General features: G+C 47.6%; 1 protein-coding gene across 9 annotated transcripts; it reads left to right on the plus strand.

Moving 5' to 3' along the window:
• The first annotated feature begins 832 nt into the window (after nt 1-832).
• Nucleotides 833-27,851, plus strand: GAL3ST1 (galactose-3-O-sulfotransferase 1). Of its 9 annotated transcripts, none has more exons than XM_035098706.2 (4): nt 12,331-13,139; nt 13,295-13,430; nt 19,683-19,816; nt 22,635-27,851. In XM_035098706.2, exons 3-4 carry the CDS (start codon nt 19,692-19,694, stop codon nt 23,776-23,778), a joined length of 1,269 nt encoding a protein of 422 aa, XP_034954597.1. In that variant the 5' UTR covers nt 12,331-13,139; nt 13,295-13,430; nt 19,683-19,691; the 3' UTR covers nt 23,779-27,851. The 9 variants fall into 9 exon arrangements, with proteins under 9 accessions (XP_034954601.1, XP_034954599.1, XP_034954594.1 ...); XM_060269302.1 differs by lacking the exon at nt 13,295-13,430 and adding an exon at nt 15,709-15,823; XM_035098710.2 differs by lacking the exons at nt 12,331-13,139; nt 13,295-13,430 and adding an exon at nt 833-1,021.

Below are 27,851 nucleotides of genomic sequence, written 5' to 3' on the forward strand. Positions count from 1 at the left end.
TGGACCAGATTTGCCCCACAGGCTGGAAGTTCTCCACTCCTTCTTTAGTACCATGTTCAAGTAGTACTGTTTTTATATGTGCTGGTTTGGTTGTTTGTTTGTTACCACTGACAGGCCTCGCTTTCACACAAAAATGCTGGCTCTTTCTTTAAAGTCATCTAAGTTGAGCGCTGTAACTCTATCATATAAGAACAAGTTCCAGCAGTCAGCAGGTGAGGCCTTCCATAAGTCCACAAGTGGGATGCTTCACTCTATTTCCTGCCCCCAACTAGTATACCATACCTGCCCCTACAGCCCCCAACAGTCAGTCAAAAATCTATGCCCACTGAACATGTTTCAGCCTGCATTGTGCTGTTTTGGGGGTCCCTAAAGGTAAAGGTAAAGGGACTCCTGACAGTTAGGTCCAGTCGTGGACAACTCTGGGGTTGCGGTACTCATCTCGCTTTATTGGCCGAGGGAGCCAGTGTACAGCTTCCGGGTCATGTGGCCAGCATGACTAAGCCACTTCTGGCGAACCAGAGCAGCACACGGAAACACCGTTTACCTTCCCGCCGGAGCAGTACCTATTTATCTACTTGCACTTTGACATGCTTTCGAACTGCTAGGTTGGCAGGAGCTGAGACCGAGCAACGAGCTCACCCCATCACGGGGATTTGAACAGCCAACCTTCTGATCGGCAAGCCCTAGGCTCAGTGGTTTAACCCACAGCACCACCGCGTCCCTTGCCCATCGTAATTCCTCCCCCCTGCCAATATTTTCTGTGCTTCTGCAAATCTTAAGGTTTTCCCAAACCTGTAGATCCCACTTCTTTATATGTAGGGTGGTGCCTTTGGCCTCCATAAATAATAGCCCTCCAGAGTGATGGTATGCTCCTGTTTGTGCAAGCCTGACCTTCCTACTGAACGGAAGCAGAGCAGGGGTATATTTACTGAAATCTCAGCTGACGTAGAAACCGTTGCCAGCCCTCGCCCAAGAACCGACGTACAAACCTGGTGCAGTCTTGCCTTCTCTGCCACCTAATGTGAGTCCTGTGCTGGCCTCTGAGCCACAGATTTATTTTATTTTCCATGCTTTCAGCTGATCTGGCTATGGTAGGCAGGGCTGTGGAGAAGACTTGCTGGATTCTGCTGCTCTTAGCAGGAGAGCCAGGGAAAAGAAGGCAGGGACGGCAGGGACAATGTCTTTGTTGATACCAGCACTGCAGAGACATACAAATGATGCTGTTGTTCTTGGAGCTGGCTTGGGAGCCCGTTGTGAAAGAATTCTCTGTATTCCCTGACGTGGGAAGAGAGAGGCAAAGCTAGGAGAGTCAGCCTGGGTTGCAGCAGGAGCAGCAAGAGTTGATTCCCAGAACGTTGTCCTCCTGGGAGACGGTGGAAGGCTCCTACAAGCTTCCCAAAAGAGGAAGCTGGCCCTTGCAATGAGGTGGAGAGCCCTTGGCGGCAGTGGTGGTGGGCCTTCCTGAGGCTCCTCTCAGCTCCGGCAAAGACCCCCTTCTTTGGCCAAGGCTTGCCAACACCGGCAGAGGGTTTCTAGGATGCTGTAAGCAGGTCTGCTAGCGGAGAGGCCATCCCATGTTGGAGAAGCATCCCCAAGTTTCCCTGGCAAACTCTGCTTTGGTGGTGACAGGGCGAACGAAGGTTTGCTGGAAGGTGCTTAAACTGAGGGAAAGGTGAAGTACAAAGCCAGGCTGTTTGTTATGCTGTGTGCCAGCAAGAGTGGGGAGAGTAAGGCAACAAGAAGTGGAGGAGATGGGTTGGGAATTGGGCTGAAGGTGATGTCTAGTAATTGCTAGAGATTGTGTGGTGCAAACTGATGTGCATTTGTGAATTTTTTCCATGTGTTTGCATTATGTGAAGAAATTGCACTGTGTGTACCAGCTCTGAGAAACTCTTTCCTCTATGTTCCATGCTTAACGGTGTGGGACTTAACCCTAGCGAATCATGGCTGAAATTGAACCTTTTGTGCACAGGTTTTGCATTTATTTGTTTCTTCCTCAACTTGCATTTTCCTGCCAATTATTAACCCAATAGTGCGCTTAGGTTAAAAAAGAAAAAGCTTTAGACTGAATACCCAGAAGCCCAAACAGGAATCAGGAAAATGGAATGAAACTGATTTGAGGTTTGGGTGCTTTGGGATGTGTTTATATCCTTTTTCAGCCATGAAACACAACAGGTTACCTTTGAAGCATATTGCCATCTCTCATCAACCCAGTGGTGAATGTGCAATATAATTTATATTGTGCAAGCTTTCGTTTACTCTGTTTAGTTCCAGTGTACTGCCACTAAGACAGGGACAGGGGTGGCGCTGTGGGTTAAACCACAGAGCCTAGGGCTTGCCGATCAGAAGGTCGGCAGTTCGAATCCCCGCGATGGGCTGAGCTCCCGTTGCTCGGTCTCAGCTCCTGTCAACCTAGCAATTCGAAAGCATGTCAAAGTGCAAGTAGATAAATAGGTACCGCTACAGCGGGAAGGTAAACAGCGTTTCTGTGCACTGCTCTGGTTCACCAGAAGCGGCTTTGTCATGCTGGCCACATGACCTGGAAGCTGTACGCCGTCTCCCTCGGCCAATAACGCGAGATGAGCGCCGCAACCCCAGAGTCGGTCACGACTGGACCTAATGGTCAGGGGTCCCTTATAATAAGAATAATAATTCATTATTTATACCCTGCCCATCTAGCTGGGTTTCCCCAGCCACTCTGGGCGGCTTTCAACAAAATATTAAGATACAACAGTCCTTCAGATATTAAAAGCTTCCCTAAACAGGGCTGCCTTCAGATGTCTCCTAAAAGTCTGGTAGTTGTTTTTTTCCTTTGACATCTGGTGGGAGGGTGTTCCACAGGGTGGGCACCACTACCGAGAAGGCCCTCTGCCTGGTTCCCTGTAACTTCGCTTCTCGTAGTGAGGGAACCACCAGAATGTTATATTCCTAAACCCTAGGAATTAATAAATGCTAGGATTTTTATTAATTGGGATATGGATTAAAACATAAACTGGAGAGCTGTGCCATCTTATGCCAACCAACCTGGCCTAGCTACAGCTATCCAGAGAACAATAAAGGCCATTAACAATACAAGGGAACTTCCCTCTTGCCCCCAGGTGTAAGGAGAGACTGGGTATTTGGGAGGTTGCCAGGGTAACTGCTTTGGGGGAGAGCAAGGGGTTTCTGGGAGAGAAGAGGAGGGGAGATCCATCTTTGGGGAAAAGTGCCTGCAGGCTGTTTGCAGCGCTGCCTCTTGGAATGATCACGCTATTAAGATCTGCACTCCCTCCATGCAGACTGAAGGGAGGGATAAGGTGGATAAACCATATTTCGTAACGCACAACAGTCTCCGCCATGTCTTCTCTTCTCCAAAGGGGCACAGACCCTGTGTGTGCGCCTGGCACCCCATGGGCTCTTGCCACCGCTTGGCAGAGAGAGGGGCAGGCACCCGGCTTTGTAACAGATCCCATCATACACGCTGTAGTTCTTTCTGACCCTCGCGGGCAGCTACCATTGGGGCAAGAGGCAGGGACCGATTCTCACTTCTACAGTAGTAGAGAATTGCAAGTTCCTTGCATTAAAAAAGGGACCCCCGGAACTGCCTGAGTGGCTGGGTCACTGCAGGTTCAGTTCCTCCTGAAGCATATTAATTATTAACCCTCACACTGAACGGAAAGTCAATACAGAGGATGGGCAGTGAGAGAATGCACGAGAGATGTAAATCTAACTGTCGAGGCAGGTCTGAAAGTCCATATTGGAGTACGGTATGTCAAGAGAAGAAACACTTTGCTTCATGCAGACAGATATATTTGGAGGAGAGAGCTATCAGTGGCTGCCATCTATGATGCCTCCGCAGTTGGGGGCAAAAATGCTTCTGAATAGTTGGAAGCCACGGGAGGGGAGAGCACTCTTATGCTCAAGGCCTGCTTGCAAGCATCTACCGTAGTTGGCAAGAACACTGCAAGAACAGGATGGTGGACTACGTGAGCCACTGGCCTGATCCAGCAGGCTCTTCTTATGTTTATATTGGGGTTTTTAAAAGAATTTTAAAGGGGGGTATTTTTAATAATAATAATAATAATAAATAAAAATAAAAATACAGTAAAAAAGTGATTAATAATAGGAAGTGTGTGAAAATGAATAAAAAATGAAAACTAATGGTACTAATGAAAAATGGGTTTGTGTATGTACCGTAATTAAAATAATGTATTGGTGGTCATTTTGACTCACAGGAAGTTTTAATTTCACCGCGGGGGCTGGATGTCGGGTCTCTGGGTTAGGGCTAAGGCGGCAGTCCCAGGGAGCGGCCTTCAGTGGTTCAGGCCTCCTGCATGGATACCATTACAGTTATTCAAAGAAAAAGATGATGATGATGATAAAGAATTTTCCAGCAAGGGAGGTCCCACGCTGCACTTAGAATCATAGAATAATAGAGTTGGAAGAGACCACAAGGGCCATCCAGTCCAACCCCCTGCCGAGCAGGAAACAAGGAAACTTGTTTCCCCCCGGGATGGTCTCCGGTGCACGGTTCCCCCCTGGACCCCAGCCTGCTCTTTTTGCGCTAGCAGCCGGGGATGTAGGCTCAGGATTGGGCCAGGGCTAAGCCACGCGATTCCTCACAGTCTCCCTGGCCCTCCCAGTACCCTCCTACCTCTCTCCCTTGGTGGTGGCTGCGGTGGCAAGCTGGTGCTCCTTTTGCTTTTTGTTTTCTGTACAGCTGGGCTGTTGGTAGGGTACTCCCAGTCCTGGTGGGGTCAAGGCTGCTGGGGGGGGGCTAGGGGCTCTGCGTGGCCTCCCTGGTTGTTGTGTTAGGCATCCCTGGTTCCCCCCCCCCTCACGGTGGCGGTGGCGGCGTTGTTGCCGGCACAGGGAATAGCCAGGCAGCTGTGGTGCTCACCATCTTGTCTCTCCGGAAGTCTTACATTCATATTGTTATGAATTTGTGGGAGCCTTGACTCTCGTAAATTCCTGGGTCTAGTGGGTGTTGGAGTTTAATTGATAAAAAAAGGTAAAGGACCCCTGACAGTTAAGTCCAGTCGCGAACAACTCTGGGGCTGCGGGGCTCATCTCACTTTATTGGCCAAGAGAGGTGACGTTTGTCTGCAGACAGTTTTTCTGGGTCCTGTGGCCAGCATGACTATGCTGCTTCTGGTGAAACCAGAGCAGCGCATAGAAACACCGTTTACCTTCCCGCCGGAGCGGTACCTATTTATCTACTTGCGCTTTTTGACGTGCTTTTGAACTGCTAGGTTGGCAGGAGCTGGGACCAAACAACAGGAGTATTAAAATGGCCAGATGCTGGTTTAGCCTGTTAAACAGCTCAAACCAACTTCCTGGGGCAGGTAGAGATGGACAATTTAAGTGGACAAAGGGAAGGTGGAGAGCTATAAAGAAAGCAATTGACAGACTCTCTGCCAACCAACAGCTTTGAAATACCGTAGTTAGTCTGAAGACAGTGCCTGAGTTTTTGTTAGGAGGAAGCTTTAGCATTTCAGTTAGATGTGGTGTAATTGAGGGGGGAAGCATGTCAGTCTACAAGTGGTAGCAAGCTGGGGGTGGTCAGAGTATGATGTGGGCTGACTGTTTGAATTAGAGGCAGCAGCAATGGGAGAAACAGGACCCCTCTTGGGGTGCAAATGCTATGGACCCCTCCTTCGTAGCTCAGGTTGTATATATGTATAAATAAACCATATACTGTATCAGAAAGATGGTGGTGGGGTGCACATTTTTATTCTTATTTATTTATGATTATTTCTTTGTCAAAATAAAATCTATTTCTTTAAAAAGCAACACAAAAAGGGCATTAGCATGGAGGCAACCCTTTGGTCATTATCTATGATAGTGTATGATAAACTCCTACATTTTAGGGTTACCAGAATGTAGGGGTGGCTGAATCTGACAGTTTTGGATTCTCTATTTCTTGTTTTTCCAATTCTCTACGGTTCCACATCAGTTTGAAAATTTTGTAAAATAAGTCCTCCTGAACATTCATCAGAATTCTGGCGCAAATTTCTCTTCTTACACACATTTTTATATGCATTTATGCTTCATATACACATTTTGGCAAAGCAGTTTCCCCATATACCTTGCATTTTTGGTGTGCTTTTTCACTAAGGCATTCATTTCTATGCAGTTTACCCTGCATTTTTGTACACATCTCCTGGCTAGAGAACTGCATTGCAAAATTCAGAGATGTGTGAATTTTCACGGGTGGCTGTGTTTTGGTTTGTATGGTGTTTTGGAAAGTGAGAGTATAGAGGTTCACCTTTAAATACTAACAGAATCTCATTTGTCCCCCATACTTACCAAAATGCAACTTTTTTTCCCTCCATTATACACCGCAGAAGGAAACAAGAACACAGAAACTAAATGGGAAGGAATTCAGTGACTAAAGAACAATGATAGGAGCATTTTTTAACCATGTGGATTTCATTACAAGTGATCAAAGTATGACATGGAATACAGAGAAAGGAAATCAACCCACATGGGCCTTTGATTGATTAAACGCCCGGGGGGGGGAGACCCAGGAAACATGAACCCTGGACCCCTGGAATCTTGCACCACCCAGAGACCGAGGTGGTGTCAGTGGTGTAGTGGGGGGAGGGGCACAGCCCTGGGTGCATTTTTTGGAGGGAGTGCGATCAGTTGCTCCCATGACAGGCTCCTTCATTGCCAGCTTCCTCACACCCAGCCGCGGCTCCACTCCTGGGTCAGGTCTCACCCAGGGGTGGAGCGGAGGAGAGTCGGTGGCAGCCTTGCCACCTCTCTCCACTGGGCTGGGGTGTACAAGTGCACCCCACGTGCTGCTTTGTGATGAGAGCCTTGGTGGGCTCCCTCTGCCCCCTGCCCCCCTCTGGGGCACACCCCATGCGCCCATCCCGGGCAGCGGTACCTTATGATCTGCCACTGGGTGGCATGAAATAATATACAGTGGTACCTCTGGATGTGAATGGGATCCGTTCCAGAGCCCTGCTCGCAACCAGAGCAGTGCGCAACCTGAAGCGTCGAATCTGCGCATGCTCGTTGCGTAATTTGGCGCTTCTGCACATGCACGTGACGTCATTCGGCGCTTCTGCGCATGCGCAAATCGCCAAAACCAGAAGGAACCCATTCCGGTACTTCCAGGTTCAGCGTGTTCGTATCCTGTGATGTACACAACCCGCAGCGAACGTCACCAGAGGTATGACTGTACAGTATAAGAAAAGGCAGTCAAACAGGTGTCTCAAAGCTCCAGGTGGTCTCCTATGTGCCAAACCAGGCAGAGGCTGGACCTCCCTCCTCTGCCCCGCAACCTCTCTCTCTTTCTTTCCCCTCCAGTTTGTATCGGGTTCCCAGTTCTTTCTGTGGATCAGCCTCCAAGGGAAAGGTCAACATAAAGACACTGGGATGCAGTGTTGAATGTCAAGAAAGAATAAGGGAGTCTTGTTACCCAGTTCAGGATCTATTTACAATTTCCATTCATTATTCATTGAGATGAGAATCTCAGCTACATAATGCAGCCAGCTAGCACCACGCATCCATCCCTCAACCCTAGCTTCTCTCGTATGTATGCCAGTTTATTAAGGGTGCTGGGAATTGTAGCTCTGAAAGGGGTAAACTACAGTTCTCTGGATTATTGGGGGGGGGGATGTAGAGGATGTGCTTTGTGTGTACTTTAAATGTATAGTGTGCCCACAACTTCAGACTGATATGGAGAGGGTGCTGTTGGAAGGAAGCCCATTCTTGGCAGTTTGTATATGCACAGTAACATTCAAAATTTGGGTGCTTCTCGATAAATCTGCACACAGCTCATATGCCAAATCTGAATGCTTTTGAGTCACTGAAGATTTTGCAATTATTTTGGCAGGAAATAATTATTTGTTTACTCTGGGCAGCTCCCAACAGAATATTAAAAACATGATAAAACACCAAACATTAAAAACCTCCCTAAACAGGGTTGCCTTCAGATGTCTTCTAAAAGTCAGATAGTTGTTTATTTCCTTGACATCTGATGGGAGGGCACCACTACCAAGAAGGGAAATTGATGGGCTGCAGCCTTAGCAAGAAGTTTAGTTTGATTGTGGGATACATTTTATTCAGTTCATATTAAAAGGAGAACCTACTGAATTTGCACTTCTCGCAGGGAGGGAACCACCAGAAGGCCCTCGGTGCTGGACCTCAGTGAACTTGGGACATTCCGCATAAGGATGGTCAAGAGATTATCATTTCTGGAGCTGAAAGTGTCTTTGGATTGCTGTAAAATCCCACTGTTTACACTTAGCAAATGATTTTGGCTGCTGTGCGAAAGGAAGGCTGTTGAGCTATTGGGACTATAGCAGGCTCTTGTTACAGTGGTACCTTGAGTTACAGACGCTTCAGGTTACAGACCCCGCTAACCCAAAAATAGTACCTCGGGTTAAGAACTTTGCTTCAGGATGAGAACAGAAATTGTGCGGCGGCTGCACAGCAGCCGTTAGCTAAAGTGGTACCTCAGGTTAAGAACAGTTTCAGGTTAAGAACGGACCTCCAGAATGAATTAAGTTCATTCAGAACGGACCTCCAGAATGAATTAAGTTCATGGGTTTCTGAAAAATAAGTCATGTCAGACTAATCTGATCTCATTTTTTGACAGAATTGCAAGCCTGGTAGATGAAGGGAACGCTGTGGATGTAGCCTATCTTGATTTCAGCAAGGTGCCCCATGATATTCTTGTAAAGAAGCTGGTAAAATGCGGGCTAGACAATGCTACCATTCAGTGGATTTTTAACTGGCTGACTGACCGAACCCAAAGGGTGCTCATCAATGGCTCCTTCTCATCCTGGAGAGTAGTGACTAGTGGGGTGCCACAGGGTTCTGTCTTGGGCCCAATCTTATTCAACATCTTTATCAATGATTGGATGATGGGCTTGAGGGCATCCTGAGCAAGTTTGCAGATGACACCAAATTGGGAGGGGTGGCTAATACCCCAGAGGACAGGATCACAGTTCAAAATGACCTTAACAGATTAGACAACTGGGCCAAAACAAACAAGATGAATTTTAACAAGGAGAAATGTAAAGTACTACACTTGGGCAAAAAAAAAATGAAAGGCACGAATACAGGATGGGTGACACCTGGCTTGAGAGCAGTACATGTGAAAAGGATCTAGGACAGGCATCCCCAAACTTCGGCCCTCCAGATGTTTTGGACTACAATTCCCATCTTCCATGACCACTGGTCCTGTTAGCTAGGGATCATGGGAGTTGTAGGCCAAAACATATGGAGGGCCGAAGTTTGGGGATGCCTGATCTAGGAGTCTTGGTAGACCACAAACTTGACATGAGTCAGCAGTGTGATGCAGCAGCTAAAAAAGCCAATGCAATTCTGGGCTGCATCAATAGGAGTATAGCATCTAGATCAAGGGAAGTAATAGTACCACTGTATTCTGCTCTGGTCAGACCTCACCTGGAGTACTGTGTCCAGTTCTGGGCACCACAGTTCAAGAAGGATACTGACAAGCTGGAACCTGTCCAGAAGAGGGCAACGAAAATGGTCAAAGGCCTGGAAACGATGCCTTATGAGGAACGGCTTAGGGAGCTGGGTATGTTTAGCCTGGAGAAGAGAAGGTTAAGGGGTGATATGATAGCCATGTTCAAATATATTAAAGGATGTCATATAGAGCAGCGTTTCTCAACAGTACTGTGCTGCGGGACGCTGGTTGGTGTGCCGGGAGACGCTGGCGCCGAGAAGGGCGATTTGCTGCCCTGTCACGTGACTGGCGGCCGCCATTAGGGGCGCTGACCCGCCGGAAAGGAAGCCGGCCGGGTCACGACGGGGGCGGGGCGAGCGCAGCTCTCAACAGCCACCACCGCGGCTGTTTGTCTCGCTCTCGCTCCTCTTGCTGGCGGCGCCCGGGAGTTTTTTGGTTGGCGCGGGAGTGAGCGGCCTCTTCGGCAAGGAGTCCTGCAGAAGGTGAGGTGCTCTTCTTGCTAGCCCAGGGGTCGGCAACCCGCGGCTCCGGAGCCGCATGTGGGAGCCTCAAAAGGGAGCCTCACCAAGAAGCCCCAGCCCACACAGACAGGGACCGATCGGAGGTCGGTCGGTCGTTTGTTCCCTTCCGCTGCAGAAACTCTGCCGCCGGGGCTGCGCGCACGGGGAGAAGGCGGCGAGTGGCTCCGCCAAGGACATAATGCAGAACAGACCCGCAAAGGAACCCCTCAACAGTCTTTTGCCATTAAACTCCAACTTTTACACCATGCACTTTTTGCACCCGTGTGTGTAATGATTACGTCTCCCCTCCAAACTAAACTATAGGGCGGCACAGAGTTGGTGTGCCGCGGGATTTTTTTTCATAGAACAAGTGTGCCGTGGCCCAAAAAAGGTTGAAAAACACTGATATAGAGGAGGGTGCAATGGACACGGAGCAATGGATTCAAACTACAAGAAAGAAGATTCCACCTCAGCATTAGGAAGAACTTCCTGACAGTAAGAGCTGTTTGACAGTGGAATTTGCTACCAAGGAGTGTGGTGGAGTCTCCTTCTTTGGAGGTCTTTAAGCAGAGGCTTGACAGGCATATGTCAGGAATGCTTTGATGGTGTTTCCTGCTTGGCAGGGTGTTGGACTGGATGGCCCTTGTGGTCTCTTCCAACTCTACGATTCTATGATTCTATGATTCTAAGTTCTTAATCCAATGTACCACTGTATATTCTTAACTTGGTCATTGGCATCGGCTATGTACACACAGTTAAAGTACATTCCCCACCCCCACCCCATAACCCTGGCAGTTGCCGTTTAAAGGCATTGGGAATTGTAACTCTATGAGGTGTATACTACAGTTTCCAGAATTCTTTTCTTTTTTTCCTTGTGAAAAAAAATTATTAAACAAATTTAACAAAATACATCCTCAATCAATATAACCAATTACTTCCCCCCTTTTATACCCTCCCCTGCTTCCCTCCCTCCCCCACCCTCCCAAGACTTCCCTCAGCTCCCCTCTCTCGTTTGTTTGCACATGTTATTCTCTGCATGTTATAAAATTGTACATATCTTTACCTTATCTATCCTATATTCTACTAATAAATTGTGGATGTTTATTCAAAACCTGCCAAGGAGTCCAAGTCCTTTTGTTGTCTTTTTAAATAGTATGTATAAAGTTCCCATTCTTCCTTAAAATTTCGGTTGTCCTTCTCTCGTAGTTTATATCTTAACTTTGCCAGTTCTGCATAGCTCATCAGTTTTTCTTGCCATTGTTCTTTCGTTGGGACTTCCTCATTTTTCCATCCTTGCTCTAATAAGCATACATTCTTTGTTTTCCTTGGCAGGTCTTGTCCTAAAATCCCTAACAAAATGCTCCTGGTTTTTTTTTTAGAAATGTCCTTTTGAACATTTTTTTCAGTTCATTATATATCATCTCCCAAAATATTTTAACTTCTCTACATTCTCACCACATCTGATAAAAAGTACCTTCTTTTTCTTTACATTTCCAACATTTATTTAACCCAGTTTTGTACATTTTTGCCATTTTTACTGGTGTAATGTACCATCTGTACATCATTTTCATGTAGTTTTCCTTCAAAAGAGAACAATCTGTAAATTTTAAATCTACTTTCCACAATTGTTCCCAGTCCTCGAATTGTATATTATGTCTTATATCTTGGGGCCATTTAAGCATAACCGACCTCCTCATCTTTCGTTTCCCATTCTACCAAAATACTGTATGCTTTCTTCAGAGTTTCACATCTTCTTCTATCACTTCCTTTTGAAATCTAGAAATAACTAGTTTCCAGAATTGGGGGAGGGGCTTTAAATGCTTGCGTCCTGCTTGTGGGCTTGCCACTGGTTGGCTACTGCAAGAACTAGAATAGATGCTGGACTAGAATAACAGAATTGTAGAATTGGAACGGATCACAAGGGTAATCTAGTCCAACTCCCTGCAGTGCAGGAATCTTTTTGCCCAGCATGGGGCTCAAACCCACTACCCTGAGCCTCCTACTGTACATGGGCCTCCTTTGGCCCCACTCAGCAGTGTTCTTAAATTCTTAGACATTTGCACTAAAATGCTGGCAAATTTTCATGAGGATTTTTTTTTAATGCAGGTTGCTGTGGAAAGGTGGAGAACTTAGCTGCCGTTCTGCATATGCCCTAGAACCCTTTGACTGCTTTTTACATGACTGGGCCAATAATTGGGGCTCTTGCCAGCATAATGGCAAGCTTTGGCTTAAGCTGGACACCCTGAGCCCTGACTTTCAGGGCAGCTCCAGGTACATGTTAATGCCTGATTAGAAAACCTACTAATCAGTTGCCAGCTGCTATCCCACATGTTAATGGCTGATTAGGAAACCTAATCAGTTGCCAGCTGCTATCCAGAAGAACATACCAACCCCACCCCAATTTGGTTGTTAACTGATAAAAGCCTTCTTCCAGCTAGCAGCCCCCCCCCCCCGACCATCAAACAGAGGCCGCAATATATTTGCGAGCCTCTAGCAAAGTGCCACTAAATGCTTTTTGCCCTTGAACTGGACTTGTAGCGAAAGATCGGACTTTTTGCAAGAGGAAAAGTAGCATGAAAATGGACTTGGAAACGGAGGGTGACACTTGCTCGTGGTGCTGCATCATTTAACCTCCCTTCAAACAGATTCCTGCCAACCTAGCAGTTCGAAAGCACGTCAAAAATGCAAGTAGATAAATAGGAACCGCTACAGCGGGAAGGTAAACGGCGTTTCCGTGTGCTGCTCTGGTTTGCCAGAAGTGGCTTTGTCATGCTGGCCACATGACCTGGAAGGTGTACGCCAGCTCCCTCGGCCAATAATGCGAGATGAGCGCGCAACCCCAGAGTCGATCACGACTGGACCTAATGGTCAGGGGTCCCTTTACCTTTTACCTTTACCAAACAGATTAGAATGGAAGCCCATGAAATAAATAGCCAAAGTAGTGCTTATCCACACTTGCTTTTCCTCCACTGTTTCCAAGAACAGACAGCTCCATAACCAAGTGCTCTTTTCTTCACCCCGGGAAACCATTCCTTTACTGCTGAATCACAGCCAGCAGCCATCCAAGAAAAAACAAATGGCTAATATTGCACTTCAGCTTTAATGAGCGTGTTTTTATGGGGAAAGCTCCAGCGCGGAACAAAGAGCGCTCCAAGACAGAGCTTTAAAGCACAGACTTGTGCCTACCGGTAGGCAGTGTAAGGCAGAAGGTAAGTGTGGATAAGTGTGTAGTCTTACCTCTCCGAATGAATGCGCTTTCTTTCCCCCTCTTCTTTCAGAAATGTCAGAAATCTCTAATCTGACCTTTTCTGTCTCAGCTGGATAACTTTGCTGGTGGGTGCTTTTGTGTCGCCATCTCTCGCAGGCTCCTACTCTCTAGCTGGAAAAGGTGAAATAAGTAACAAAGAGATCTTTTCTCCCTCACTCTCATTGAACTTCCCAAGGACGCCAAGGCAAGCGAAAAGCTCTGTCCTCGTTAGATTGTGTCTCTCGCAAAGCCGGTAATAATTAGCTGGGGGCTTGATTTTTTGTTCACACGCATGATGCTGCTTTGAATTGTCTCCCTTGTCGGGTTTTGTTTTGATGTACGTAGATTTTGATCGTTTTGTTGTAATCATTTATTTGCCTTACATATTTATCTGTTCTTTAATGATGTGGGGAAATTAGAATGTATTTTTGAAGATAAGGTGAGGGATGGAAAATGGAATGTAGGAAGGCGCCTTATACCATGTCAGCATATTGAACACCCCCCCCCCCCAAGGAGTCCTGGGAACTGTAATGTATCCCTCACAGATCTATAATTCCCAACACCTTTAGCAAACTACAATTCCCAAGATTTTTTTCTTTTGGGGGGGGGATATGTGCTTTAAATGTATGGCATACACACAGCCTCAGTGCCTCTCTATGCTGACTGTCAGAGGCTTTCCATGGTTTCAGGCAGGGGGCATTTCCAGCCTGACCTGGAGCTGCTAAGGATTGATCTACAACCCTTGCTCTAAAAATAGAGTAAGATCCTAGTCCTCATGCTTCTGAATAAAGAGCCGATTTAAATAGGGACATAGGAAGTTGCCTTCTACTGAATCAGACCATGTAGCTCATTATTGCCTACCCTGACAGGCAGCAGTTCTTCAGGGTTTCATTCTCTTTCACTGGAGATGCTGCTGGGGATTAGATTTGGGACCTTCTGCATGCAAAGCAGATGCTCTACCACTGAGCTGCAACCCTCCCTTTGGCCATTTGGTGACTGTGCAAGGGGCTGAGTCTCTAGCATTTGAGCCAAGTGCCCTGTCATCACCCTCAAGAGTTTTTGGGTAGCAAGACTAGACCTACTCCATCTAAGAGATCCTTGAGAGCTGAGCTGGTGAAATAGACCACAAACTCCATAATGAAACTCCATACAGAAAGTGTTCCGTGCAGAAGTTCCTTCCATTACCCCAGCCTTTGCCACCCTGATGCCCTCCAGGTGTTTTGGGTTGTGCTAAAGGGCACAGAAATGTGGGGAGGGTGAAAGGATTCAGACTGCTTTGGCAAGGGAGACCCTGTTGGCAGTCTCTTGGTCACTGAGGGCAGGGGCAGAAGCAGTCACTGAAACAGTGGAGAATCAAACAGGAACAGTGAATTTGACTCGGCCCAGAACCCCAGAACAGAGAGGGAAGATTGTGCGTGTATGACAGCCTATGATGGCTACCTACTCAGGGCAAATGGGCTGCCAGACACCCACCCACCACATGCAAGAACTAACATTTGCCTTGCTATGACTCAGTCAACATTAAGGAAACCAGCCTTCGCCAACCTGGTGCTCTCCCGATGTGTTAAACTACAGCCCCCATCAGTCCCCCCTCCAGCCAACATGGCTGTATGAAGCTAAGGCTGATGGGAGCAAAGTCTGAAGCTGGCAGAAGTTGTAGTCCACAAAGTTAAACTCGGCTAGGAGGCATATTCTAGATTAAACTGGTTAGCTGCTTTAACCTCTAGGGCAGGCATCCCCAAACTGCGGCCCTCCAGATGTTTTGGCCTACAACTCCCATGATCCCTAGCTAACAGGACCAGTGGCCGGGGAAGATGGGAATTGTAGTCCAAAACATCTGGAGGGCCGAAGTTTGGGGATGCCTGCCCTAGGGATTACAGCAACAACTTATACTTGGGGTTGCCTCTGAAGACAGTTTGGAAACTTCAGTGGTGCAGAATTCAGTGGCCAGGTTGCTGACTGAGGTAAGACAGTTGAAGCACATAACGCCAATCTCAGCCCGACTACACTGGCTGCCAATTAGTTTCCAGGCCCAATTAAAAGTGTTGGTTTTGAGCTATAAAGCCTTAAAGGGCTCAGGACCCAATACCTCAAGGCCTGCCTCTCCCCATATGAACCAACCGGGACCCTGTGATCATCATCTGAGGCCCTTCTTTGTGTGCCTCTTCCGCAAGAGTTCTGGAGGGTGGCAGGCATGAGAATGGAGCCTTTTCTGCCTTTGTGGAATGCCATTCCCAGCGATGCTTGCCTGGCACCTTCATTATGTGTTCTAATAGATCTTGTGGTGCTGAATGTTTAGGCTAAGTAAATATTGGGGTTTAATTAAAACTTGTATGTTGTAACTGAGATGTGCTGAAAGAGAGTCTCATTGTGTATTATGCAAGGGGTTTGAGCTGTTTAAATAATGATTATGTGCATCTTACACATGGATTTTAATTACACATAGATATTAATCTGGCTGGGGAAACCCAGCCGGATGGGTGGTGTATAAATAAATAAATTATTGTTATTATTATTATTATTTATTATAGAAAAAAACGCTCCCTTTCCCTTATGGGGTACCCAAGAGCCCATATAGAGTCCTTCTGTAAGTTCTCTATCAGCAGGAGAAAATAACGGAGACCAACCAGAGAAGCAAAGCAGCTAGTAAGCCTGATCTTTATTAAAGCTGTTGCAACAGGGTGCTCACACACACACACATATGAGGGGGGGAGGGACCCTGAGCCATGCGTGCAAGCCCTTATATAGACATCATAAATTGCCCGCCCTGGAGTCCAAGACCACCCCCAGAAACATCATACATAGATCACAGAAGGGGTGTGGCCCAAGACCACCCCCTTAATACATCAGAGAAGGGGCGGAAATCTGGGTGTGTTGTTTTTCCTGTCTGCCAGGTTACCTGATTGGGTTACCTGGGCATCCTGGCCACTCTTTTGTTATAACTACTCAATTCCTGAATCCAGGTCACAGGCTCACACCCTATTCATATCTTAAATGTGCCCTTGAGACAGGATTTGTGAAAGAGACAATGGGGAGATTTCCCATTTCCTTCGACCTTGCAGAGAAATATTTGAGGTCATTTTGGGAGGGAGAAAATGGTTTCAGGACTTTTCTGTGGGTTCCAGACATGTGGTTTACATATTTGTATGTCAAAATAAAAAATAAAAATAAAAATTCCTTCCAGTAGCACCTTAGAGACCAACTAAGTTTGTCATAGGTATGAGCTTTCGTGTGCATGCACACTTCTTCAGATACACTGAAACAGAAGTCACCAGACCTTTATATATAGTGAGAGGGTGGGGAGGGGTATTACTCAGAAGGGTGGTGGGAATGGGTGGTTGGCTGATAGGAGTTGTAAGCCTGTTGACAACTGAATTGCAACTCATTACCAAGCTTAAAACCATGGAGAGGCCTGGTCTGAATAAGGACATTGGATTCTTATCTCATTATACATAATAAAGCTTTCTTTAGCCATCTCACCCCTTGCTTTTTCCTGCAAGACCAATTGCAGTCGTGAACAGTTTTACCACTCCTATCAGCCAATCACCCATTCCCACCACCCTTCTGAGTAATACCCCTCCCCCACCCTCTGACTATACCATAAGGGTCTGGAGACTTCTGTTTCAGTGTATCTGAAGAAGTGTGCATGCACACGAAAGCTCATACCTATGACCTACTTAGTTGGTCTCTAAGGTGCTACTGGAAGGAATTTTTTTATATTTTATTTTTTGTTTTGACTGCGTCAGACCAACACGGCTACTTACCTGTAACCTATATTTGTATGTGTTTGCTTGGTACATTTATGAACATCTATTATATATATATAAGACCTTAAAATTCTAACTATTATTATTATTATTATTATTATTATTATTATTATTATTATTACATTCTCAAAGTCTGAGAATGTAATTAAGATCCATGTGTACTGGAATGTGTGTACCCACTTCTGAGCATCAGCAATTAGCATGTGAAGAGTAGACCTAGGTAAATGTTCTCAGTGTGTACCAGTCTTTAATCCTAGTCAATCAACAAGTGTTGATAAAATCAGGGAACACCTGAGGGGATTAACCAGTAGTACTTACCGTAATAGCATCCAAAGAACTGACAATTAGAATGCAACTGAATTAGGGAGGCTTAATTTTTAGGAACAGCGGATTTGGGAGAGAGGCCTTGGGCTGAGTGTTGCACTGCTGTCCGGAACAAGTCTCTCTTGAGATGACCGTGCTGTAAGATGTGGATTCCCCCATGCAAACTGAAGGTGTAAATATGTGAATAAATCATATTTCTTAAAGCTACGACAGTCTCTGTCAAAGAAGCACAAACCCTGGAATCCCATGCACTCTTGCTTGGCAGAGAGGGGAAGGCACCCAACTGTATCTTTAGTTGCCAGGCAAAATAATAATAATTCTCTTCCCCCAGGGCCTTTGACTTATTAACAATTTAAGGCCCTTTAAACTGGCAGGGGGTAAAAAATAAACACGCGGAGGGCAGCAGGTTGAGGATGGCTGGTTGGATACCCAGAGCTCCTTCAATCAGACCTTCCCGGCTGCCAGCCAGGGAGCAACCCATTTGCACTCTCACCCAAAACTCTGCCTGCCTGCCATGCCCATTGCCAGCTCTGCTACTGCAAAGCCCCAGGAAGTATGTCTCCTTGGCCTGACACAGAGGACAGTGCTGCTGCATTGCAGACACTCGCACACCGGGAGCTCAGGCATTCTCTCTGCCTCAGAAAGGAGCAGGCATTTGCTCCATCCAGCCACTGAAGCTCCTGGAGCCACTCTGAGGTCTGATTTCAGCAGACCTCCTCCTCCTGACAGCAGGCAGGTGCTGTAGCCTTTCCATGTTTCATCTTTGCTCACTGCTAGCAAGGAGGTTGCTGAGCAAATTGTCAGGATAGACTTGAGGGAGAAGGGCTGTCTGTCTGTCTGTGTATGTGTGTAGGGTTTTTTTGGGGGGGGAGCGCATTACAAAATACGGAGCCCTATGGGATTGTGTGCTTTATTTATTTGGCTCAAATTTCTCCTGCCAGCCTTAACCAGATGAGAGGAACCTTAGACTCGGGGGCCAAATCTGGCTCCCCAAGCCTCTCTATCTGGCCCTTGGAACTCTCCCCAGGCCACACCCCTTCACTGGCTCTGCTTTGTACCCTCCTTGAGTGGTTATTGCCTGGCTGGCATGTGTCCTTGAACACCAGTAATGCCCCTTGCTTGCCCAGGTGGAGAGTAGAGAGGGGGTATGCAAGTGTGTGTCGAAGTTAAATTACTGCACAAAGGTAACATCCGCATCAATTGGCCCGCTCACTTTTCCCTCCACACTTGCCCACCACTGGCATGTGGCCCGAAGAAGGGTATCTACGAGGGAATGTGGCCCTTGTTCTGAAAAAGGTTCCTTGCCTCTTCTCTTAACCAAGGCTTGAAACCAGGGTCTGGGGCTGTTTCCAGCAGTTAGAAGGAGGAATCTCATCAGCCTTCATTGCCGTTAGCACTGATGCAACAGGGAACTATGGTTAAGCAATCTGCCCATGATTGTTGTTGTTTAGTCGTTTAGTCGTGTCTGACTCTTCGTGACCCCATGGACCATAGCACGTCAGGCACTCCTGTCTTCCACTGCCTCCCGCAGTTTGGTCAAACTCATGTTCGTAGCTTCGAGAACACCGTCCAACCATCTCATCCTCTGTCGTCCCCTTCTCCTTGTGCCCTCCATCTTTCCCAACATCAGGGTCTTTTCCAGGGAGTCTTCTCTTCTCATGAGGTGGCCAAAGATCAGCTTCACGATCTGTCCTTCCAGAGAGCACTCAGGGCTGATTTCCTTCAGAATGGATAGGTTTGATCTTCTTGCAGGCCCGTGATTACAAACCTTTTAGGCTCTGACTCTTCTCCCTCCCACTTCAGTAACTGCAACTTCAAGAGGAAGGTGTTCAGCAGGTGCCAAAGAGAAAACAGAGATGGGAGGGAGAGAATACCAAAGGGGGGCAGCCGCCGCCACACCCACTTTGTATGGAATGGACCTCCTGCTAAGATGGAATCTGCAGGAAACCCTCAGCAGTCAGTTGGGTATATAAGGCATGAGGTTGATCTTTAACAGAGTTCAGAGACACCTTCCAGGCAGGTAAAGAAAACACTTGGGGCTCAAAGCAATACTAGTGAAGGGTGTGGCCTGGGGTGAGTTCTCAGGGCCATATGCAAAGAGCTGGAGGGTCCCAGGCCTGAGGTTCTCCACCACCACCACCACCCCGGTATAGACAACACTGAGATAAATAGACGAAAGGTTTGACATAGTATAAGGCAGTGTTTCCCAACCTTGGGTTGCCAACTGTTTTTGAACTACAACTCCCATCATCCCTAGTTAGCAAGAGCAGTGGTCAGGGATGATGGGAATTGTAGTCCGAAAACAGCTGGAGACCCAAGGTTGGGAAACACTGGTATAAGGCAGCCTCTTGTGTTCTTGCTTCTAGGAATCTGCCCATGAATTCACTGCCCTTTCCCTCTGTTTTCCTTTTCAGGCGATTGCGATGGTGCGTCAGGGGAAGAACTGGAAGTCCATGTGTAAGGGCCTCATCCTGGGGACTCTCCTAACCAGCTTCATGCTGCTGCTGTACTCCTACGCCGTCCCACCCTTACAAGTCAGCATGACCGAGTGAGTCTGGTGTGCACAGGAGAAGACGTGTGGACCAAGAGACCATGAGCGGAACCACAGCCTGTTCTGCCTCCACAGAAAGGCTCTCAGAACAGAATATATGTACGAAGGAGATTGAAGGGATTGAGCCCTGATGGGGTAGAATGGACTGTACCACTTCAGGTGGAGAGGGGATCTGTTTTCTTTCAGGGGCATGCATGGAAATTCCCTGCAAGTAGAAAACTTGACGCATGTGGGGGCTGGGCAAGAAATGTTATCCTTGATGTGCTAGCTTTCTGTTTTCAAGGAATTGGGTTGTCTGTGTGGGAGGGTTAGTGTTGGAAAGCACTGTACTGGTACAGTCCACTCTGCCACTGGTGAATATGTAGCTCTGGAATCTCCAATGTGGTGCTTGTGGCTTTAAAGCACCCTCGGTCACCTCTCGGTGCCCACCCAGGCCCTCTGCGCCTCCCAAACTACAGTTTAGAAAATTTGGTGAGCATCCATCTCTCTCACACCACTTGGAGATTCCAGGGGTACCAGGCACACTTACTAGGGTCTGTGTTTCCTTTTAGAACAATGAGGCACAGTGGAGTCTGAAGTGTTTTTATGATATATGGTTTATTTACACATATTTACAACCTGAGCCTACTATGGATGGGTTCAGAGCAGGAACACCCCTATGCTTCTCCCATAAGCATAGCAGGTTTGGGTTTGCAAACAGAGAAATCAGCCACGTTCTCTGTGTCTCTTTGTCACAGTCAGCTCACATGGTGCTCAGACCCCACTTCCTCTCTTTACCAAACTGCTTGCCAAAGTGGCACTTTCCCCTGTGTTCAGTTAAGTCATCCACTTTGAAATCCTAAACCCCTTTGATCTCTGTCCACCAACACACAACTGAGGGAGGGACCCCTCCCTCCTTATCTGGTACATCTTCACCCACTGTAACCCTGGAAACTTCCCCCTTCCAACTCTGTGATTAACTATTGCTAAATACCTAGAGCTCAAGGTCTCCTGCCTTGTTGATGGCTTGCTTTATGGGTTAATGCAGGCATCCCCAAACTTCGGCCCTCCAGATGTTTTGGACTACAGTTCCAATCTTCCCCGACCACGGGTCCTGTTAGCTAGGGATCATGGGAGTTGTAGGCCAAAACATCTGGAGGGCCACAGTTTGGGGATGCCTGGGTTAATGGCTCTGCCTTTGCATCCCCATTTACCTGGTTAGCCTGTATTTTTACACTGTTGAGTTGTTGTTGTTGTTGTTATATGTAACATGTAATATATATATATATATATATATATATATATATATATATATATGTATATATATATATATATATATAACCACTGAGCCTAGGGCTTGCTGATCAGAAGGTCGGCGGTTTGAATCCCTGTGATGGGGTGAGCTCCCGTTGCTTGGTCCCAGCTCCTGCCAACCTAGAAGTTCGAAAGCACGTCAAAATGCAAATAGATAAATAGGAACCGCTACAGCGGGAAGGTAAACGGCGTTTCTGTGTGATGCTCTGGTTTGCCAGAAGCGGCTTTGTCATGCTGGCCACATGACCTGGAAGCTATACGCCGGCTCCCTCGGCCAATAATGCGAGATGAGCGTGCAACCCCAGAGTCGGTCACGACTGGACCTAATGGTCAGGGGTCCCTTTACCTTTTTTATGTGTGTGTGTGTGTGTGTGTGCGCGCACACACACACGCGCACGCGCACACACACACACACACACACACACACACTGCCCTAAACCTGCAGGTCTCAGAAAGTTTCAATGTTAAATCCATTGATTAAATTCCAACATTTACTAAAGCCAGAATTAGGGGTTTGCTTAAATTCTAACCCCTTTAGTTAATCCAGAGATTTTAGGAGAGTCTTGCCCCCCACAAACTTATAACAATATATTTCAGGTGTCAGAAGTCATGGTAAAGAGGTGCATCTTGAGCATATGGTGAAAACTGTTTGATGAAGATACCAGAAGCACCTCTGTGGGGAGGGAGTTCCACAATTCAGGGACTACTACAGAGAAAGTCCTCTCCTGGGCCACCATTCTCTGCACTTTGGAGGGTGGCAGAACTTCTCTGCAGATCTTAACACACAAAGACCTTGGTAGTGATGGAGATGGTCCTACAGATATTTGTGGCCTAGGTCATTTAGGGCAGCGTTTCTCAACCACTGTTCCGCGGCACACGTCGTGGCAGGAAGCCGGTTTCCTTTCCGGCGGGTTAGTTATAATTATTGGCGGCCGCCAGGAACGTGACAATGCAAATCGCCCTTCTCGTCGCCGCACGTCGCGGCAAAATTTAGACAAACTAAACTAAAATTTAGACAAACTTAAAGAAGCTGGCTGGATGAGCTCAACCTGAAACTTGCTGAGCAAAGGATTGTGCTGGCAGAGAAATCAGCGGCTTGTGAAGCCTTATTACAGGAGATTGCAACCAACACAGCAATTGGCAAGTGTTTCTTACAGTCATAATTATATAGTCAATATAGGGCGGCACAGAGTTAAATTTTTTAACTTTTTTAATGGTGGTGTGCCTCGTGATTTTTTTCATGGAACAAGTGTGCCTTGGCCCAAAAAAGGTTGAGAAACACTGATTTAGGGATCTAAGTACCATTGAGAGCATCTTGAATTGGGCCCAGAAACGCGTTGGCAATCAGTTACCTCCTCTAGCAAACCACATTCAACTGCTGAAAATGAATGTCCAGTGGAAACTGGAAGCTAGAGGAAGGTCTGGGACCTTTGCCAAGCGTAGTGCAGTCAAGGAAGATGGTGAGAGAGCTCCTTATGCATTCCTGGAGAGATCCTGATTGTTGACTCTGCTTTCCCCTTAGGGTCCCAATCCCCTACTCGTGCTCTTCCTACCCTTCCCAGGCTCGGCTGCCGGCTTTGGCCAACGGTAGCCACAATCCACAGAAGTGCCACCCCAAGCTGGACATCATGTTCCTGAAGACCCACAAGACAGCCAGCAGCACCATAATCAACATCCTCTTCCGCTTTGGGGAGAAGCACCGCCTGAAGTTCGCCTTTCCCAGCGGACGCAACGACTTCTACTACCCCTCCTTCTTTGAGCGGAGTCAAGTGCAGGACTACCAGCCTGGCATGTGCTTCAACATCATCTGCAACCACATGCGCTTCCATTATGAGGAGGTGCGCAAGCTGCTACCGGCCGACACCATCTTCGTCACCGTGCTGCGGGACCCCGCCTACCTCTTTGAGTCCTCCTTCCACTATTTCGGGCGCATCATTCCCGTGACCTGGAAGTTGTCGGACGACGATAAGCTGGCCGAATTCCTGCAGGACCCTTGGCGTTACTATAATCCCAATGGATTCGGTGCACATTACCTCCAGAATCTCCTCTTCTTCGACTTGGGCTATGACAGTAGCATGAATGCCAACAGCCCTCTAGTTGAACAGTACATCCGCGAAGTGGACGAGCGTTTCCACTTGGTCATGCTGGTAGAGTACTTTGACGAGTCTTTGGTGCTTCTGAAGGACTTGCTCTGCTGGGAGCTGGAAGACATCGTCTACTTCAAGCTCAACGCCCGGAATGACTCCAGCGTCTCCAGGCTGACGGACGAGCTCTACCAGAAGGCCACGACCTGGAATCTCATAGACGCCAAACTCTACCGGCACTTCAACGCCACCTTCTGGCGCAAGGTGGAAGCCTATGGGCGTGAGAGGATGGCCAGGGACGTGGCCAGGCTTCAGGAAGAGAATGAGAAGATGAAGAACATCTGCATTGACGGGGGCCGCCCGGTGGATGCCAGCGCCATCCAGGAATCCAGCATGCAACCGTGGCAGCCGTTTGGCAAAAAGACCATCCTGGGCTACAATCTGAAAAAGAGGATCCCCAAGAAGCACCGGAAGCTCTGCCGCAAGATGCTGACGCCGGAGATCCAGTACCTGACGGACCTGGGGGCCAACATCTGGGTCACCAAGCTGTGGAGCTGGGTGCGCGAGTTCCTCAAGTGGTAGGAGGGCCGCACAATCCCTGTTCCTGACAGCCATGTGCCCCGTCCAAGAGAACAACCAGGTGCTTTCATTTTGGTCCTCCCAACCACCCGCCCCCCCCCACCCACACTTCTTCTTTACCTTAGATGGTCAGATACGGCTCCTGCTTGCCACCATCCAATGCTTGAACTAGCCTCAGAATGAAAAGGGACAGCAAGCTTGAACGGTTAAAAGGAGAGGAATTGCCAAGGCCAAGGGAGGGCACCATCTAATCATCCATTTGGGGCCCAGGCTGTGCCAGGAGGGGGATGTTGCGGCACAGGCAAGGGCTGAAGTAGATGGGGCCCCGCCACCCCTGGGTGCCACACAGAGTCCAAGCACTTGAGCCAACCCCCCTGTTCCAGCTGAGAGCAGAGCAAGCAGCAGCAGCAGACAACGGCATCAGGACACCTCTGCCAATTTGCAGCATTTTGCTAACTCTTTAGAGCTCTGGTTTTCTTCCTCTTGACTCTTGTTTCAAACTGCTGTGGACAGTGATGGATGAGCTGCCACCCCCCACCCACCCTGCTTCCTTCGTCCTCCTGGCCGGGAGAAACTTGGTTGTTTGTGCTTGTGTGGCTATTCGCACATGTATGTGTTTGCATGTATTGACGGATGCTCCTTTCTAAAGAAGGGAAGTCAACACACGTGTAATTTGCTCACATCTGCAGGGATGGACAAAGGATGTGCCGGATGGGCAGCACATTTCTGAACGTATGCGCAAAGACACAAATATTGGACATCTGTCTATGGGGATATCTATACAGCGGGCTTAAAACTAGTTAAATCAGGGGTAGCCAACACCTTGCCCTCCAGATGTGGTTGGGCTGCAAGTCCCATCATCTCTGACAGGGACATTCTGAACCCAACAACATCTGGAGAGCACCACATTAAATAGTAATACCCCTGAGAATCCAGGCCACTGTAATTCTGTGAGAGGGAGGCAGAGCCCCTGGTCAGCATCCTCACTGTAGTAGAGCTCCCAGGATGGTCACCCGCAGCAGTTAAATCAATAGCCAACTGCTATGCATGTGTAGTGTAGATATTGTCCATGCAGGGGATTGAAACATTACTGCGAACTGAAACATTACTGCGAACACATTAACTGTGAATGAGTGTGTGTGTTTGTTTATGTTAATTGCACACGCAAGTTAAGCTCCAACACAAAGGTGGCGTTTCACCCCTCTGTGTTGTTGGCAGTGCACTCCTAAGACTGAAACAGCCCAGTGTCTTTTGCTCCGTGGGGGGGATGATCGAGTGTGTTCCTTTGTGCACTGAAATCTGCCTCTGTTTCAGGATTGCGCAAGCCACAATGCGTGAGAGGCAACAAGAAACTGTTGTTTCTTGACTCACCTGGCAGCGATAGACTGGACAGCAGCCTTTGCCCACCTGGGGCCCTCTCTAGATGTTTGGCAACACAGCTCCCATCAGCCCCAGCCAGACAGCAAGCATTGCCTGGGGCTGATGGGAGTTGTAGTGCAGAAAGAACATCAGGAGGGCCCAGGGTAGGCAAAGGCTGCTGTATGTACATGAAAGCCAGGATCGACACACTTCCTTTTCTTTTAGTTCTTTTAGTTTCAAGGGCACCGTCGACTTCCTCAATCCTCTATAGGTGGGGAAAGATCAGCCACGTCCTTAGCAGATCCCTCTTTTAATCACATTCTGGTGCTTACAAATAGCTGCTTTGGAGGTATACAATAAAATGCCCAGTAAAACTGGGACTCGGGTTTGCCAGCAAAGGCTGCTCTTGCCATCTCTCTCTCTCTCTCTCTCTCTCTGTGTGTGTGTGTGTGTGTGTGTGTGTGTGTCACTTTTAGCAGTTAGCAAGAAGTGCGGTGGGTGTGGGTTGTATTGTTTCTTTTAAAGCAGCTGAAGCAATGGGGCTGTTTGGAAAAGGACAGAAGGCACCTCTAAGTACGTAGCCCAGCAAATGGCATGAGGGTTGAAATGCTCCCCATCCACTGCCACCACCAACCCTGGACATTCAAACCACAATAAGCAACAAAGAAAAAGGCTACATTCCCACCATACATCTAAAGTGCTATGATACCACTTTAAACAGGCATGGCTTTCCCCGGATAATTCTGGCAGCTGTAGTTTGTTGCAGGCCCTGTTAGGAGACCCCTAACAATTCCCAGAGCTCTCTTTGAAGAGCGATTTATTGTTAAACCGTGCTGAGAACTGTGGCTCTGGAATTGGGATTAGGGGGGGTCTCCTATCAACTCCCAGCACAAAGTACAGCTCCTAGAATTCTTTGGGCGAAGCCGTGCCTGTTTAAATTAGTATCATAATGCTTTAAATGTATGGTGCAAATGTGACCCAACCAAAAAGTGCCGCGTTGCCCTTTAAACCCTCAGCCTCACGTGAGCAAAGCCTCTTGGTGAACATGAACTATAGACCCTCTTGACGTATAACTGGAAGACCTCAGGACTGCGCGCCACATATACAAAGCACGTTCAACATTTAAAGCACATGGCTTCTTCCTGCAAAGAAGTAGTTTCTCCCCTATAGAGCTACAATTCCCAGCGCCCTTAACAAACTACAGTTCCTATGATTCCTGGGGGGGGGAGCCGTGTGCTTTAAATGTATGGTGTGTGTGCCGTGTTAGTTAATGGTCCTTGGGAGCCGAGTCTTTTCAGAATGGGTGCTCATCAACTCAGGTTGAATTCTCCACCCTGGAATACTACCTAGAGACAAACCCAATTTGTGCCAATGTACCTCTTTCTGTTATTATGTTATTCTGTTACTTCGGCCCTCCAGATGTTTTGGACTACAATCCCCATCTTCCCCGACCACTGGTCCTGTTAGCTAGGGATCATGGGAGTGTGTAGGCGAAAACATCTGGAGGGCCGCAGTTTGGGGGTGCCTGCCCTAAAGAATCCTGGGAACCATAGTTTACCTATAACGGAGCCAGTATTCCCAGCACCCTGAACAAACTACTGTTTCCAGGATTCTTCTGAGAAAGTGATATGATTTCAATGTATGATGTGTGGATGTGACCCTTGTCATCATCACCCAGCAGAACCGTTTCCCATACACCTCTGTGGGGGGTTGGTCCACAAGGTGCAGAATGTCCCATGTTGTCTTCCTCCAAACTTCCGCCGTCCCTGCCAGAGCTAATGTCCTCGCTGGTTGGAGGGTCCTGGAGTTTCTCTCCTCAAAGAGGAGGTGTCGGCCCTGACAAGCAACGGGATCTGATGAGGACTAGTGTGCTTACAGGGAGGGCTCCACTCAGAATGTGATGCGGGAGAGGAATGGTGGGAGGGAGGAGGCTTCCCAGTTGCTGCTTCTCACTGCAAAAAAACAAACAAAGCAAAAAAACCCAGGAGAGGCGTCTGCCTACACACCAAATATTTAAAGCACATGGCTTCCCCCCAAATAATCCTGGGAGCTGTAGATTACCCTTCGCAGTTCCCAGCACCCTTAACAACATCCAGTTCACAGAATCCTTTGGGAGAAGTCATGTGCTTTAAATGTGCACAAGTGAGCATCTCCACCACAAGGAGTTGCTTAGGACCTGGGTGGTGCTAAAAGGCAACCAAAATGTGGGGAGTGTACTCAGAAGGGTACAGCGAGGGAGATCCTTTTGGGGCTCCCTTTCCCCATGTATGACTTCAGGGACAGCCAAGGTGGGGCCCTCCAAAAGCTGTTGAACTTCAGCTGCCATCAACCCCTGCAGCTAGCAATGGTTAGGGATGATGGGAGTTGTAGACCAATAACTCAAGGGCACCCTGTTGGCTACTGCGGGTCCTACTGTGACTGATAACAATAATTCAGAACAGCATCACTTCCTGTCTGTTCCATCACAGCTCTCTCTCTCTCTCTCTCTCTCTCTCTCTCTCTCTCTCTCTCTCTCTCTCTCTCTCTCTCTCTCTCTCTCTCTCTCTCTCTGTATATATGCCTACAAACACACACCATTAACTCAGTATACATGTCTAATGTTCTCCACTTGTAAAGATGAGAAATGTTAAAAATCACTATAATTTTGTAAAATAATTATAATGTAAGGCTGTTTATAATACAAAGGTCTTTGAGGTGTTCAGACTCTGGATTCTTTT

Source organism: Zootoca vivipara, chromosome 17, assembly GCF_963506605.1.
Source record: "Zootoca vivipara chromosome 17, rZooViv1.1, whole genome shotgun sequence".
Taxonomy (NCBI): Eukaryota; Metazoa; Chordata; class Lepidosauria; order Squamata; family Lacertidae; genus Zootoca; species Zootoca vivipara.

Bases quoted from the DNA above. Each gene is read 5' to 3' on its own strand.
- GAL3ST1 (XM_060269301.1), top strand. From the start codon at position 17,783: ATGCCCATTGCCAGCTCTGCTACTGCAAAGCCCCAGGAAGTATGTCTC. The intron at 18,005-19,682 runs GTGCTGTAGCCT...TTTCCTTTTCAG, and splicing joins CTCCTCCTGACAGCAGGCAG to GCGATTGCGATGGTGCGTCA. The intron at 19,817-22,634 runs GTGAGTCTGGTG...CTTTCCCCTTAG, and splicing joins TTACAAGTCAGCATGACCGA to GGTCCCAATCCCCTACTCGT.